Genomic DNA, 15,607 nt, shown 5'->3' with positions numbered 1-15,607 from the left:
TAAGCTAGAAAACACATCATTGCATTTCTTATCGAAATGTCCCAGGGAAGAATATTTTTCACAAACCAGCAAAAAGTATATTCCAGTAGAAAAAGGCAAAAAAATTGAGATCAACTGGGATCATGATATGCTTGCATTATATGAGATGTAGGAAAAGCTATTGAATCTTTCGGTTCCTGCTTTCATTACATGGGAAAACAAAGAGAAAACAAATAACACACAATTCAGAATTTAAAGCATTAAATTAATAGCAAAGCAAAAACTGGAAAAAATAAAAAAAAACAATCCAGCCAGCAGCAAAAAACTTCTTTGGGCAATATTCAGGGAGTGATTCGTGATTTGCCATTATAGAATATTTACGGGCATACTGGTGCATTAGAATTATCTATCTGAATACTCCATTGTGTGTTTGGATTGTCAGTTGCAAACTTGGTCCATGTAGGAGTGCCATTCTCATATCTACTATGCGTGATGCGATGAAAGGTTTTTACATCCTTATTCTTATTTATGTCGTCAGGATCAATATCAACAGCGAAGACATCTCCGTAAGGCCTCACAGAGTGCAAAAAAAGAGGTAACGAAATTGGGTCAGCAGACACTGCAGCTAGATCTGCAGTTACAGCAATGCTCTTCCCATCTGGACTAAACACCGGATGGTTCACATGCCCCGCAAGATTATACCCACTTTTAATCACTCTTACCACCACAGTGGGATCATTAGCATTCACTAGAAAAATTGAGAAGTATCCTGGATCGAGACCATTATCAGACTCTGGTGCATGTTCAGGCTTATCGCGGGTTGATGAGAATACGATCCAGTCATTGTTCGGAGACCATTGGCAATGTGTGTCAGTCCAAGGCCCATTTATTAGTCTTTTTATCTTGCCCCCAAAGAACTCCCCATTTTCTGCATCCTCCATTATATATAGGTTTTTGTGCTTTTTATTTACCCAATCTCTTGTGGATCGAAAAACAAGTCTTTTTCCTAGAACAATTATCAACCATATGATATAAACATTAGATTCTATATATAGAGACTAAGGCATGAAGTTTGTCAATAAGAAACAATTATCAACCTTGTGATATAAACATTTGAAACAAAAAGCATAACTAAATATAGTGAACACTATTCGGGAAACTACATGCTAAATTTACTTAAGTATTATATAATCAATGTGAAAAATTGCTTTAATGCAGGAAATACTACTGGTAGTGAGTCATCGTCAATTTAAAATACATCAAATTGCTTAAGTCCAAAACTACATGTCATGGGGGGATGAAGGAGAGCATAGATTTCTTGTTTTAGAATTAATTAGGAAACATGTTACTTACCCTCTGAATCTGTGGATGGGAAGGCATTATTGAAATTTCCCTTTGTGAGCTGTCTACGTTGCATAAGAGCATCGGACACATTGGGGATTGCGCAGATTTCCATTGGTTCATCAGGTTTGAAAGGTTCTCCCATGCATACATATATTGTATCCTTTTCTGGATTTTGGTTCCAAATTGGTGCCGAGATTTTGTACTTTTCATCTGCCTAAACAAAAAAAAAAAAAAAAATTAAAGCCATCATCAAGTCAAGTTCCATAACAGCACCTAAATGTTATTCTTGTCTGTATATGTACCTTAAAGACAGGGCGCAACCCTTGGCTGTCGGCTAACCAAAGAGTTTTGAACTCATTATCAACATATGCTAGCTTGGAACCATCAGTGGAAATTGTTGGGAACACACCTGACACTCTAAACAGTCCTACATCTTTCACCGGAGATTGGAGCTTGTTGAAATGTTTCGTTATATCGCCTTTTTTCTGCAAAGGTCCAATTTCAAGTTTACAATTTAAATGTGATATATCTACCTGGGGGGAAGGGGGGGGGGGGGGTTTAAAAATAATGATATTCATTAAAAGTGCATGGTCTGGTACCTGGCAATGGCCAATATTGTTGCAACAATGGTAACCTATACGCTTGCCACCATCTATCACAAAGGGGTTGAAATGGTCACATGTCGGTCTGATATTTTTAGTAATCAGTTTAGATTGTCCTGCTGCAGTTGTATCAAAGATCTCAATATGCCGGTACTGTGTTTCTACGTGCTTATCAGTGAACTCTGATTTCATACGAATAGTTTGTTGGCAATAATCACTCACAGAAACTCACTTGATCAAGAAGAAAGAAAACAAGAACTAGTTTATCTCTGTAATATATTTCTCTCGATGGATCCAATTATTACAGAACATACATATATAGAGTTCGGAATAATAAAAAGAAAACTAACTCTGGCATCTCCCTCCTTTTCTAAAAATAACTGCTATTCCCTCCATCACTCAATTAAACATGCTGTAATTAAAAACACACACCTATTCGTAGTAAATAAAAAAACTGGCTAAAAATAAAACAGACTATGACTAAAATACCCCTGCATATTTGAATTACATCTCAACACCCTCCCTTAATTCAAACTTTGTAACACCCAATTTTCTTCTCAGATTCTCCAATGCTGGTAAACACAAAGCCTTGGTTAAAATATCTGCCTTTTGCTCTTCAGTTGTAATGTATTCCAAGCATATTTCTTTTTCTGCCACTAGATCTCTGATGAAATGAAGCTTGATATCAATATGCTTGCATCTTCCATGCTGAACTGGATTCTTGGACATTGCAATAGTTGATTTATTGTCACAAAAAATCACAGTGGCCTCCTCTTGCTTCTGTTCAACATCAGCTAGAACCCTTCTTATCCAAACTGCCTGACATGCTGCTGACCCAACTGCTGCATACTCAGCTTCAGCTGTAGACAAGGCCACAGTGGGTTGTTTTTTCGTGTTCCAGCTTACAGGTGCGGTACCAATAAAGAACAAATACCCTGATGTACTTCTTCTATCATCTTGACATCCAGCCCAGTCACTATCACTAAAACCAACAAGGCTTGTTGCTTTTGTTCTTCCATACCAGATTCCCAAATCAACTGTGCCTGCTACATATCTCAATACCCTTTTTGCAGCCCCCATGTGATGTTTGCTTGGATTTTGCATGAATCTTGAAATCACACTAACTGAAAAAGTGATGTCAGGTCTAGAGTGAGTTAAATAAATCAAACCTCCAACTAGACTTCTGAATTTCAAACCATCAGCTGCACCAGTACCATCTTCTTTTACCAGTTTCTCTTTGACGTTCATTGGAGTTGTGCAAGGATTGCAGTTCACCATTTCAAACTTTTTAAGCAGGTCTCTTGCATACTTCTGCTGTGATAGGAATATGCCATTTTCTCTCTGGATTATCTCCAAGCCCAGAAAATATTTAAGAAGACCAAGATCGGTCATCTCAAACTGTTTCTTCATCCTTCTTCTAAATTCGGCCACCATTTCTTGATTTGTACCCAGATAGATCATGTCATCTACATAGAGACAAACCATCATGAGTGTGCCATCCTGCTTTTTCTTGACATAAAGACTTGGTTCACTTTTGCTTCTTGAGAAACCTGTATCAGAAAAAAACTGGTCAATTTTACTGTACCAGGCTCTAGGAGCCTGTTTGAGCCCATACAACGCCTTGTGCAGTTTGTACACATGACCTTCTTTTCCCTTGATTTTAAAACCTTCTGGCTGCTCCACAAATACTTCCTCAACAATCTCACCATTTAAAAAAGCAGACTTCACATCAAATTGATATACTGGCACACTCCATACAGCTGCAACTGCTAACAAGATTCTAACTGTTTCAAACCTTGCAACAGGGGAAAAAGTCTCCTCATAATCAATTCCTGGCTGCTGCTTATACCCCTTTGCCACTAATCTAGCTTTGTGCTTGATAATTTCTCCATCAGGCCCAAATTTTGTTCTAAACACCCATTTCACTCCAACGACATTTTTACCCTTAGGAGCTTCAACTAAGCTCCATGTCTGATTCCTTTCTATTGAATCAATTTCCTCTTTCATAGCTACTCTCCATTCTTCTTCAATCACTGCTTCTTCATAATTTTCAGGATCAACTACTAATAGCATCTGTGTTGCATTATAGAGATCATCTAATGTTCTGGTTTTCCTACCAGCAACATCAGAAAACTGGCTTCTGTTGCGCCTCATGTACACCCTTACAGGTGTCTGCTCTACTTCATTTCTTTCCTCCTCATCACTCTCAGATTCACTCTCATCATCCTCTTCAATTGTCTCCACCACTTCATTTTCTTCTGACTTTTCTTTCACATCATCCCAAATCCATCTGGCCTTCTCATCAAATTTCACATTTCTTGACACTACTACCTTCTCACTCAAGGGATCAAACAATCTGTAGCCTTTGGTTTGAAGACAATACCCAATAAAAATATACTTTATGGACTTGTCATCAAGCTTGGATCTCTTGTGCTGCTCAACAAAACCATACCCAATACACCCAAATATTCTGAGATGTGACACACTTGGTTTCGATCCTGTCCAGGCCTCAAAAGGTGTTATGTCAATAAGTGCTTTGGTTGGTGAAACATTTAGAATGTACACTGCTGTAGCAACAGCTTCAGCCCAAAAACGATTTGGCAGCCTCTTATACTTTAACATACTCCTCCCTAACTCAACCACTGATCTGTTTTTCCTCTCAGCCACTCCATTTTGCTCTGGAGTGTATGGAGTGGTCAACTCATGATGAATTCCCTCCATTTCACAGAAATTAATGAATTCTTTAGATAAAAACTCACCCCCTCTGTCAGTTCTAAGAGTTTTGATATTCTTCCCTGACTGCTTCTCCACTACAGCTTTGAATTTCTTGAAATTCTGAAACGTTTCAGACTTGTGATGCAGGAAAAAAATCCAACTCATTCTGCTGAAGTCATCTGTGAATAACAAAAAATATTTGCTTCCACCAATTGATTCAGTTTGCATTGGTCCACATAGGTCTGCATGAACCAATTCCAACACATTTTCTGCCCTTTTTGCTTGCCCTTTTGGAAATGAACTTCTGGACTGTTTACCAAACACACAACTCTCACAGAATTCAACTTCTCCAATTTCAGGTAAACCAACAACCATCCCTTTTTTGCTTAATTGTTTCAAGCCTGTTGAACTCAGATGCCCAAATCTACAATGCCAAAGGTCTGAGATACTGGTTTCTTGTACTGTTAAGGCTTTAACACTGGTTGTAACTAAGGGAAAGAGCTTATTACCTGACATTTTCACTTCTGCTACAGATTGAGATGTGTTTTCATCTATGATTTTACATAAGCCTTCTTTAAACACAACTGAGTAACCATTTTTGGTCAACTGTCCCACACTCAGCAGATTGTGAGATAAACTTGGAACAAAATACACATCTTTTATCCTTTTCAAACCAATTGATGTTTTGACATTTACAATACCTTTTCCTTCTACTTGAATTGCTTTGTCATCACCCAGCTTCACTTTCAATCTGTGAGTCTCATCCAAATCCTCAAAGAACTCTTTCTGTCCTGACATATGGTTTGAACACCCACTATCAACAAACCAAATGTCATTAGTTGCTGTTTGACAGTCAGTGTAAGCCATGAACATACTTGCTTCACCTTCATCCCTCTCACTTTCTTCTTCTTTGGCATAACTGGCTTGTTCTTCTTCCCTCATCTTCTTGTAACACTCAGACTGATAGTGACCAAATTTACCACAATGAAAACATTCTACATGCTTCTTGGTTGAAGTAGGACATTCAGACTGGTAATGCCCAACCTGATTGCAATTGTAACATCTCACCTTTCTACTATTTTCATCAATCGACTTATACCCTGAAGAATCTGAATTTCTTCCTCCTGCACTTGTCCCTCTTCCTCTTCTTCCTCTACCAAATACACTTGATGTTCCTCTACTTCTGCCTCTTCCTCTTCCTCTAAAAAACTGACTCTGTGTATAAAATGCCTTCTCTTCTGATTTCTCTTCTGCTTTCATCAGTCTGGATTCATGGGTCATCAAAGAGCCCATGAGTTCATCAAGGGTGTAAGTTGTAAGATCTTTGGATTCCTCAATGGCTGCAACTACATGGTTGAAATTATCAGTCAGACTTCTCAGTACTTTGCACACTACTGTCTGATCTGACAATTGATCTCCATAGATCTTCATCTGATTCACAATCTTTTGCACTCTTGTCAGAAATTGCTGCATTTTTTCATCTCTCCCCATCTGTAGAGTTTCAAACTCTCTTCTCAGATTTTGTAGTTTGATAACCATTACCTTTGCAGTCCCTTGAAAGGAGTTTTGCAGAATCACCCACGCATCTTTTGCTTTAGTGCACGATGCAATTTTAGGAAAGATGGAGTCATCCATGGCTTGTTGAATCAACATCAGGGCTTTGGCATCACGTTTGTTGGTTTCATCAGGATTTGGATTTGGATTTGGAGTACCACTCTCAACTATATCCCATAACCCCTGCGATTTGAATACAGTGGTCATTTTGATCTTCCAGAAATCATAATTGTCACCATTGAACGAAGGAACTGACAATTGATTAGAACTACTCATTCTTGGCCCTCAATCCCTCGCTCTGATACCACAATGTTGGCAATAATCACTCACAGAAACTCACTTGATCAAGAAGAAAGAAAACAAGAACTAGTTTATCTCTGTAATATATTTCTCTCGATGGATCCAATTATTACAGAACATACATATATAGAGTTCGGAATAATAAAAAGAAAACTAACTCTGGCATCTCCCTCCTTTTCTAAAAATAACTGCTATTCCCTCCATCACTCAATTAAACATGCTGTAATTAAAAACACACACCTATTCGTAGTAAATAAAAAAACTGGCTAAAAATAAAACAGACTATGACTAAAATACCCCTGCATATTTGAATTACATCTCAACATAGTTGCCACAGCCACTTCGGTTTCATTAATGGCTGCAGGAGTTACTGCATCAAATTCTTTTGGGGTCACAGGGATGGTTTCACCGGTGCTTATGTCAAATCGAAACACACGCCAAGCTGTCGGATCTTTGGGTTTGGAACCATAATATTCCTTTCTGTGGAAGAATAAGATATTCTCACTTCCCCATGTTGGCCATCCACCATTTACTATCAATCTCTGGCGCCCCAAACCCGAATGTGACTTATCTACGTTCATCACATAAATGTCAGTCTGTAGATCCTCAATCTCGCCATCCCACGCCTTGCCTTGAAATGAAGCCACTGCTATCTTCTTTCCAGATGGAGACACAGAGGGACTTAAATCGAATTTCCCTGTTGATGTATAAATGAAGATCAAGGAAGCGAAAATCAAATTTAATTTGCTATATGTGTCATCATGCTAATGGTTCTGAAAATTAGAATCGGAAGTAGAATCGCTAGAATCAGAAGCATAATTGGAAATCGCTAAAAGATCAAGGGAAGTACATTATGAAACTGAAATTGGATGAATTAGTAGGAATCGGCTGAATCAAATTTGAAATCAGAAGCTTTTTAAAAAAAAGAAATTGATTTCTATTAAAAAAATTTAAAAAGTTGTAAAAAATTTATTTGTCTACACACATCCACTATATATAATACAGTAGAAAAGTAAAAAAATATATAACTAAACATGTCATCTTATGGATTCTTACTCATAGTAGCAAACAAATAAGAGTTTGACTAGTATAACATCAGTGTCATTTCAACCTATATAACACCAACTCTAAAATCTATCAAATCAACTTCAAACGGTGAATCCAAACCGTTCAAACCGATCTACTTCATTAGTTGTGCGTTTACATACAAAATTTATAACTTTTCGAATTTATTTAGTATTAAGTCAAGCGGTCAAATGTGTGAGTTTTTAAATTAATTTTAATACATTAATTTTTCAATATTTTTGCCGCTTGATTTGATACTAAAATAACTCGAAAATATAAAAAAATTGTATGTAAACGCATCACTTATAATGTAAATCGGTTTGAACGGTTTGGATTAGTCGTTCGAAGACGATTTGATATGTTTTAGAATTGGTGTTATATAGGCTGAAATGACACTGATGTTATATTAGTCAAACTCAACAAATAAATAATGGTTTGTTTTTGTGTAAAAGAATATAAAAAAAATAAAAGTAATAATTTGTTCAAATATGTTGAAAAAGGTTCACTTATATATGTAATCCACTAGTATATTAAAATAAAAGCATACAAAACAGTATGACAATAAAATATATTATATATTACAATAATTTATAATAATATACATTCTATTTTAAATTTCAAATTTAATTTAGAAAAAAGAAAAGCAAAGTCCACTAGATTATATTATTTTCTACATGGTGTGTTTTTATGGCCACTAATATGATAATTTGATCAGAAAGTATTCGAATTGACCAGCCATGTTGGAAGCACCTAAACCACAGTAGTTTAAAGATGGACATACGTACAAATTTAAAAATTAATTGTATTCAATTTATCTAGAAACTTGGTTTAACTTGAACCATCAAACAGATTTCAATGTGTTGGCCCAATAATATAGTGAAACAATTAAGTCTACGAAAACATTTCCTTTCCCCAACAGTGCGTCTCTTCTTCCCCAAAACACTCGGCCGAGTTAACTCAGACTGGACCGATTTTTAAAACCATCTCGATATGTTGATACAAAAATATATAGAAGGATTGGAAAAATAACCTGGTGGAGTGAGGCGCTCAGTTTCCCCTGTTCTAAGATTGGTTTTATATACAACAGTCCAGGGGCAACGACGGGCTTGTACCGGCTCCTTGGTGGATACATAGATGAGGAAATGATCCATTGTGTGACTGTCAATCACATAACCGCCACCAATGCAGCCACTGTCTTCTAAGCGGACACCATGGAATGAATCGGTGCCGTAGACATCGGCCAAACTGAAGACTTGAGGTTGTTTGCCACGGAGGCAGAGAGATATGTGAAGTGTTTCTAAGTTGTTGTCTCTTTCAGAAATAAAAACGAACCCGGTGAGATGACCGGAATCGATGTCGGCTTCTGTGGCTTCAGAAGCCAATTTCGGACGACTGATAATTGTCTTAAGAGCTGCCGGTGGAATGACTTGGCAGTTGTAGTTGTATGATTTGCCATCGGTCAAGTTGAGCTCATCTTTCTCTAATGATGGTTTAACTGGAAAAGAGAATATGTCTAGAGGCACTGGTGGTCTATAGGTTGTAAAGAAGGCGATACTACCTCTGTTTTCTCCCATATTCTAATAATGGTTCTCTTTTTGTTTGTTTGGTAAGGAAGTGTAAGCAAGCAATATATTCATCCACTAGCTGCTTTATTTATATCAGGCACATGGATTCAGTATATGTGTGTTGCCAATAAGGCAGTTCGATCATAAAATTTGCGTGTGCCAAATCGCGTCGCGGAAGCCAGAGATCAGAGCGCATCCCAAATCGCGTCGCTACTTGTGAGCCACGTGTGCACCGCGTGGCTGAGCGCGATTTTGTTTCTTCAGTGGACCGCGCAAGAACCGAAAGGCTGGGCACTGGGTTTTGCTTCCCTATCTGTACACCGCGCAAGGTTTAAATTTCTGAGCCGCATTTCTCATTTGGTACACCGCGATTTCCTCTGGCATTTTCTGTGTAGACCGCGCAGGGAATACATGAGCCAATTTTTGTACTTATTTCCGCAAACTTAGCAATTTAGTCAACTTGACTTTGGGAGTATTTGGAAATTTCAATTACTGTTTAATTGGAATTTTGCAAATTTGGATTTGTGACGTTTCGGTAATTGGAGTAATTTTTTATAATTTGGGGAATTGAGAAATTGAATAGTTATGTCGGCGAAGTATAATATTGAGAAGTATGATATTGAGAAGTATGATAGGAAGACGAATTTTGCATTATGGCAAGTGCGTATGATGTCAATTTTGTCGAGCCAAGGCGTTAAGGATGTCATTTTTGGTCGAGGAAATTTGATTGATGCGTTGATGGATAGCAAATGAAGAAATATAGATGATAAGACACTCTCCATTATCCAATTATGTTTGAGCAATTCGACATTGCAAGTGGTCCTATCGGAGAAAAAAGGCTGACCAAGATCAGAACCTGTCTTCCATGGAAGATCAGAACACATTGACATTCAAGTACATTTCATCAGAGATTTAGTGGCAGAAGAAGCTCAATATTGATTTAGATATTGATGTTGAGAATTAGCTCAATATTGATTTAGATAGCAGTTTTCTAAGGTGTCAAACTGTTGTTAGTGTTGCAGTATGGTTTAGAAACTCAGCCGAGTCAACTCGGTATCGGTCGAGTTTGATCCGAGTTTCACCTGAGTCTCGCGCCCATGCAACTTTTTTACCAAAACTCGGTTGCACAATGTTTGACTCGGCCGAGTTATCCGATTTTAAAGCCGAATCAAACCCGAGTCAGACTGAGTCAAGCCCGAATCAGGCTGAGTCCTTCAATTATTTTATGTTTTTTTTTTCTTGTAGTTGTTGATCTATGATTTGAAATCACACAAAAAAAATCAAATAATTCAAAAACAATTTGAATTAGAAAAAAATTAACACATACCTTGTCAAAATAATTTTGCACTAAATTTATGCTACCAACGTAATCTTATTTTGCTATGCATTAAATATAGCTACCTTGCATAGAATGCGTGTTCTATTTGTAATGCTTATATGATATTATATAATTAGTGGATTATTTGAGTATAGTCTTTTATTTACATTGTTTTCTTAAAAATCATTATTTTGACCAATTTTTTTTCTAAATTTTGGTTACAAAACAAGTTTCTTCCAAAAAAATTTGAGATTCTGATCCGATTCTGGCTGATTCTGATTCCATACTCAAGTATCCGATTCGGATTCTGATTTCGAGTTTCAGAACCATGTGTTGCAACATTCTTTCCAGTATGGTTACTATTTTTAGCACAAGTTATGTAGTGCCGATTTTCTTATAAATACCCAAAATAATTAACAAATTACGGAATCTATCCCCTTTTTGGTGAAAATTTGAAAACTAGCCAATCCGGTTAACCAATAACTGGATTGGGCCCTTCTTTCCGGTGGCCCAATTCTCGGGATAATGAAAATAGATCTGGTTATTGGTTAACTGGAAATGTGTTTTTTTTTAATTGAAACAATATCGGTTAATGGTCCACAGGTTTTGGCCTCTCTTTTTTTTTTTTTGAAAACATAATTTTTTTTCTATTAAAATATTAGAAATTTTGAATATATTTCTTTGAAAATAGATGGAATACAATATAATTTGATTTATTAGAAAGACTGCAACAAATAACCCGGATCAATATTTTTCAGGCCGGATTTTTCGCGGTTGTAATAAAAATTAATATATTTCTTTATGTGTTATTGGAAAAAAAAAATGCTTAGATTCTGAGTTATTGATCCCGGTTCAAAAGTCACTTATAGGTAATCTAGAAAATATTGTGATCTTTCTAGTACATTTAATTTATTAAAAGTTGTATATATTTTTGAAAAAAACAAAAACTTTAATTTATTTAATGGTTGTTATTCAAAAAGAATTCTAAAAATAGATACAACTTTTAATAAATTAAATGTACTAGAAAGATCACAATATTTTCTAGATTACCTACAAGTAACTTTTGAACCGGGATGAATAACTCAGAATCTAAGCATCTTTATTTTTTTCCAATAACACATAAAGAAATATATTAATTTTTCTTACAGTCGCGAAAAATCCGGCCTAAAAAATATTGATCTGAGTTATTTGTTGCAGTCTTTCTAATAAATTAAATTATATTGTATTTCATCTATTTTCAAATAAATATATTCAACATTTCTAATATTTTTATACAAAAAATAAAAAATTTCTGTTTTAAAAAAAATATATGTTTTAAAAAAAAAAAACCGGTGCACCATTAACCGGCCGTATTGTTTCATTTAAAAAAAAGCACATTTCCGGTTAACCAATAACCGGATCCATTTTCATTATTCCGGGAATTGAGCCACCGGAAAGAATGGCCCAATCCGGTTATTCGTTAACCGGATTGGCTATCGAATTTTCACCAAAAAGGGGATAGATTCCGTAATTTGTTAATTATTTTGAGTATTTATAAAAATTTCGGTATGTAGTGGGTAGTTATTATAATTAGAGAATTGTTGTACTTCAAATTCAAATTCAAATTCTGCAGAAATATGTAATTTTTATTATTGCCATGGATACCCCGAGTCGAATCGGAATAAACCAATTTTCAGAACTATTGCACCCACGATATTAAGCAATTAAATGTACGCAATTAAATCAAATTCAAGTAGCCAGTTATTTAGCAATTATATGTATAATTTTTTTTAACGTTTATTTCGTTAAAAGAGCCGTGCACACATGTTAAACAAATTAACACCGGACTTTTCTTTTTGTCCGAAACTTAATAACCTATTTACGTAAGTATGGACGGATACATTAAGCATAAGTCGAGAACAAAGAAAAGGTGTTCAATATATAAGTAAATTAATCAACAAGAAAATTAAGCATAATTAAAGTAATTATCAACTTGCAAATAAGTAATAGATGGATACATTAGTAGAATATAAAAGAAGTCTTCCTGATCTGTGTATCTCAAGCAAGACATTAAACCCAAACCATCAACATGATCATAAAAACAATGGAAATAACAATGAACCGCTTGGTTGGCCAACGGCAATTTTGAAGTGTTCATTTTCATGGAGCTTGGTTGATAACCTGTTCAACGGCTTCGAGAGCTTTTATGAGATCATCCACATAGCGTTTTAATTTATCTTTATCATTCGACTCCTGGGCTTCCTTTAGTAATTGTTGCATAGCAGGAGTGGAGAATAGCTGAAATTGACTGATGTCTTCACCTCTTGCCGCTTGACGCTGTGTGGCAAGGGAAATCAGCAAGGAATTTGCGAAAGGACGGCCTTCCTTGTCATAGGTTTTTTTTGTTTCCATCAATCTTTTCAACTCGTTCAGCTCATTGCTCAGCGTGGCCTTCAACTGCTCTACATCCTGTTTCTCCAATGTTTCCAGACCCTCGGAAAGATTTTGCTGAGCACTTGCCAGATCATTTTTTTCAGCATTGTCTGTCGCTTGTTTGATCAGCTTAGCAATAAGCAGACGAACCTCTTCAGCTCTCACCTCTGGTGGTTCTAGTAGTTCTTCATCTGACAACCCTTGCAGGCGATTTACAGTAGCAAATGCAAGAGGTGCCTCTTCCAGTATTTCATTAAATCTGCATCCACAGAAGTATTACAATTATATTAATGACAATCATCAGAATGGTGATAGGTAATACATGTATACATAATTAATAATGTGCTCGCAAGAAACTGGGCTTTGATATACTTGTATGTGTAAGAGACTTTAATAACGTCTTGGCCACATTCCGCATCTACAGGAGGGATATCAATGTCGACCAAAACCGTGCGGACCTCTTCGATGTAGAGATCGCCAAATGTTATAGTTACAGAACCATCAGTAGGGTGCGTGGATTGCTTATAACTTCCGGCAGAAACCGGCGGCTTTATTTTTGACCTTTTTTGTTCGACTTTAACCGTCAGGTCCTGAGCGACCACACTAAGAAGCCCAGCCAAGCACTGGGAAAAGGCTAAGTTCAAGTTTTCCAGGCGAACTTCAGAGTATGTTCCTCCATTAGGGCTTTTTTTGGCGATATCCGTGAGCCGCTATTAAGAACATGAAGAAGTTAATCAGGATGCAGCAGAGACATATATTTGCTAGAAATTGTCAAAAAAAAGGGGTTATTTTGAAGTCTGTACCTTTGAATCCTGACCATCACCAAAACCAAAAGTGTGCACAGTCACGTTGCATATAACTTTTGAAGCATCACTGCTCTTATTTTCCTTACCATCTGTCATAAGCATGATGACGCCAACGCGTCCATCTCGAATTGTGCGACCGTTGAGAACATGCAGGCCCATAGTAAGGCCATCGGTGATGTTTGTGGACCCTTTAGCTTTCAAACCTTCGATCAGATTTGCGAGTTCAGTTAGATTTTTCAGTCATCTGGGTCAATTTGCATACCCTCGTTGCATTAGTGGAGTACTTGACAATTGACAAACGGTCCAAAGGGGTGAGTTTCTTCATCATAAATTGCATAGCAAGTTTCATTTTTCCTATTTTGTCATCGTTTTCCATGCTGGTACTAACATCTAACACCGCCACAAGGTCCAACCCTGCTCGACCTTCGCCTTTACCGGCGAGCTGCAGCAACACCTTTTGGTTGATAGCTTCAAATGGTGCGTACTGGTTGTATCGAATATCCAGCCGTACTCTTCCAGGCACGATGGGCTCTGGCCCTGCAGTGATAGCAATTAGCAAATTAACACAAAATGCATTTAGTGTAATACAATTTCAGTTATAGTATAATTACGTTATATGATCTTCAGCAAAAGATGGCTAATTGAGATTAATAAAGCTTAAAAATAAAAGATTTTATAAACAAACATTATTGCAACACATGAGACAAAACTGGGAGCAAACCTTTAGGAATAACAATCTCCTCATCATCGTTAAAGGTCATCTTGTCAGATCAATTCTCTGCTAATTAAAACAGAATTTGCTAATCTTCTTAATGGCTAATTAGCAACCTATTGCTTCCAGAGAGGCAGAGACTCATCTCAAATATACATATATATAGACATGTGTTGGGAATTTATTATTATTATTAATATCTCAAGCATACCTTATGCAATTAATGTTAGTAAAAGTTTGGAAGAAATAGTTTTACTCTTTGACTAATATATATTATTTGGATAAAATTGTTTATACATCCTTGTAGTAAAATTAATTAGAAGTTCTGAGGCTGAACTTTCACATTTTTTATACATTAGGATATACACACGAACCGGATATTAAAAACACATTAATTAATTGTACAAGTTGATGATATACAAATAAAAAACCTCGATCCGCGCTCCCCGGTAGTTGCAAAGGAGTGCTTTATTATTGGAGAATAATTTGGGTTGCTCAATCAAATCACCCAGGTCTTTTATATATTTGAAGAGTGAATTTTTCATGAACAGGTCTTTGTTTGATCTGAAGAACTTTACTGGAGAAATACAGAAGATATCCAATTTCAGTACGAATTAGTCGATAATGAAGATAATTTCAATTTAACACAATTTTTACAACTTTTTTAAGCTTTTTGTATCAAGATATATATATGTAAAAAATGAAATCCCAAAGTTCAATAATAAAAAATATGGATATATATATGCATCTTGAGAAGCAGCACAAAGAAACTAGTTCTACCACTTAATTACATAATTTTTCTTTTTAAGGTTAGTGGCTTTAAATGCTAACTAACAATTTCATTGATAAAAAAACAAACTTACAACGAGTCAAATGACTCTAAACCTAAATCCACTCTTTTATTCTCACAAACTACTCTAAATAACTCTAATCTCATTTATATACACTCATAATTACCGTCTTACCTTTCCCTATCGCTCTCCAAACACTAAAAATATAAGTTCGCTCCACAAACATCAGTCGTCGCAACCTTTTTTCATAATTGATTTTAAATATATATATATAATTTTTTTTTTTTTGAATTTTTTATACTAATATTGCAAATTATAGAGTAATTAGCAAGCTTGTTTCGAAGTAATTTTTGAAGGACGGTAAGTAATAATATATTATTATTATTATTATTATTGACAATGAAATCATCATTTATTGGTTAAGTATCCATTGTCGAAATATAG

At 35.9% G+C, this 15,607-nt stretch overlaps 2 protein-coding genes across 2 annotated transcripts; both read right to left on the bottom strand.

Moving 5' to 3' along the window:
- Positions 1-121: 121 nt before the first annotated feature.
- LOC144560628 (uncharacterized) lies at positions 122-9,189 on the bottom strand. The gene is made up of 6 exons (XM_078309863.1): positions 8,590-9,189; positions 6,819-7,191; positions 1,949-2,142; positions 1,626-1,852; positions 1,333-1,537; positions 122-985 (listed from the first exon to the last, which is right to left on the bottom strand). The coding sequence occupies exons 1-6, from the start codon at positions 9,131-9,133 to the stop codon at positions 357-359; spliced, it is 2,172 nt and encodes a 723-aa protein (XP_078165989.1). The 5' UTR covers positions 9,134-9,189; the 3' UTR covers positions 122-356.
- A 3,364-nt stretch (positions 9,190-12,553) lies between these two features.
- Positions 12,554-14,421, bottom strand: LOC144560879 (uncharacterized). The gene is made up of 5 exons (XM_078310100.1): positions 14,382-14,421; positions 13,961-14,197; positions 13,658-13,863; positions 13,227-13,564; positions 12,554-13,113 (listed from the first exon to the last, which is right to left on the bottom strand). Exons 1-5 carry the CDS (start codon positions 14,419-14,421, stop codon positions 12,582-12,584), a joined length of 1,353 nt encoding a protein of 450 aa, XP_078166226.1. The 3' UTR covers positions 12,554-12,581.
- Positions 14,422-15,607: the final 1,186 nt, after the last annotated feature.

The sequence above is a fragment of the Carex rostrata genome, chromosome 10 (genome assembly GCF_964058835.1).
Source record: "Carex rostrata chromosome 10, lpCarRost1.2, whole genome shotgun sequence".
Taxonomy (NCBI): domain Eukaryota; kingdom Viridiplantae; phylum Streptophyta; class Magnoliopsida; order Poales; family Cyperaceae; genus Carex; species Carex rostrata.
This window is presented reverse-complemented; position numbering and strand designations above follow the sequence as displayed.

Excerpts from the sequence above, each read along its gene's own strand:
- LOC144560628 (XM_078309863.1), bottom strand. The coding sequence starts at position 9,133 with ATGGGAGAAAACAGAGGTAGTATCGCCTTCTTTACAACCTATAGACCA. Across the intron at positions 2,143-6,818 it reads GAAGTGGCTGTGGCAACTAT|TGATTATTGCCAACAAACTA; the intron begins GTTGAGATGTAA and ends AGTTTCTGTGAG. Across the intron at positions 1,853-1,948 it reads CAAGCGTATAGGTTACCATT|ATATATCACATTTAAATTGT; the intron begins GTTGCAACAATA and ends CCCCCCAGGTAG.
- LOC144560879 (XM_078310100.1), bottom strand. The coding sequence starts at position 14,421 with ATGACCTTTAACGATGATGAGGAGATTGTTATTCCTAAAG. Across the intron at positions 14,198-14,381 it reads GGAGATTGTTATTCCTAAAG|GGCCAGAGCCCATCGTGCCT; the intron begins GTTTGCTCCCAG and ends CTATCACTGCAG. Across the intron at positions 13,864-13,960 it reads GAAACTCACCCCTTTGGACC|GTTTGAAAGCTAAAGGGTCC; the intron begins GTTTGTCAATTG and ends ATCTGATCGAAG.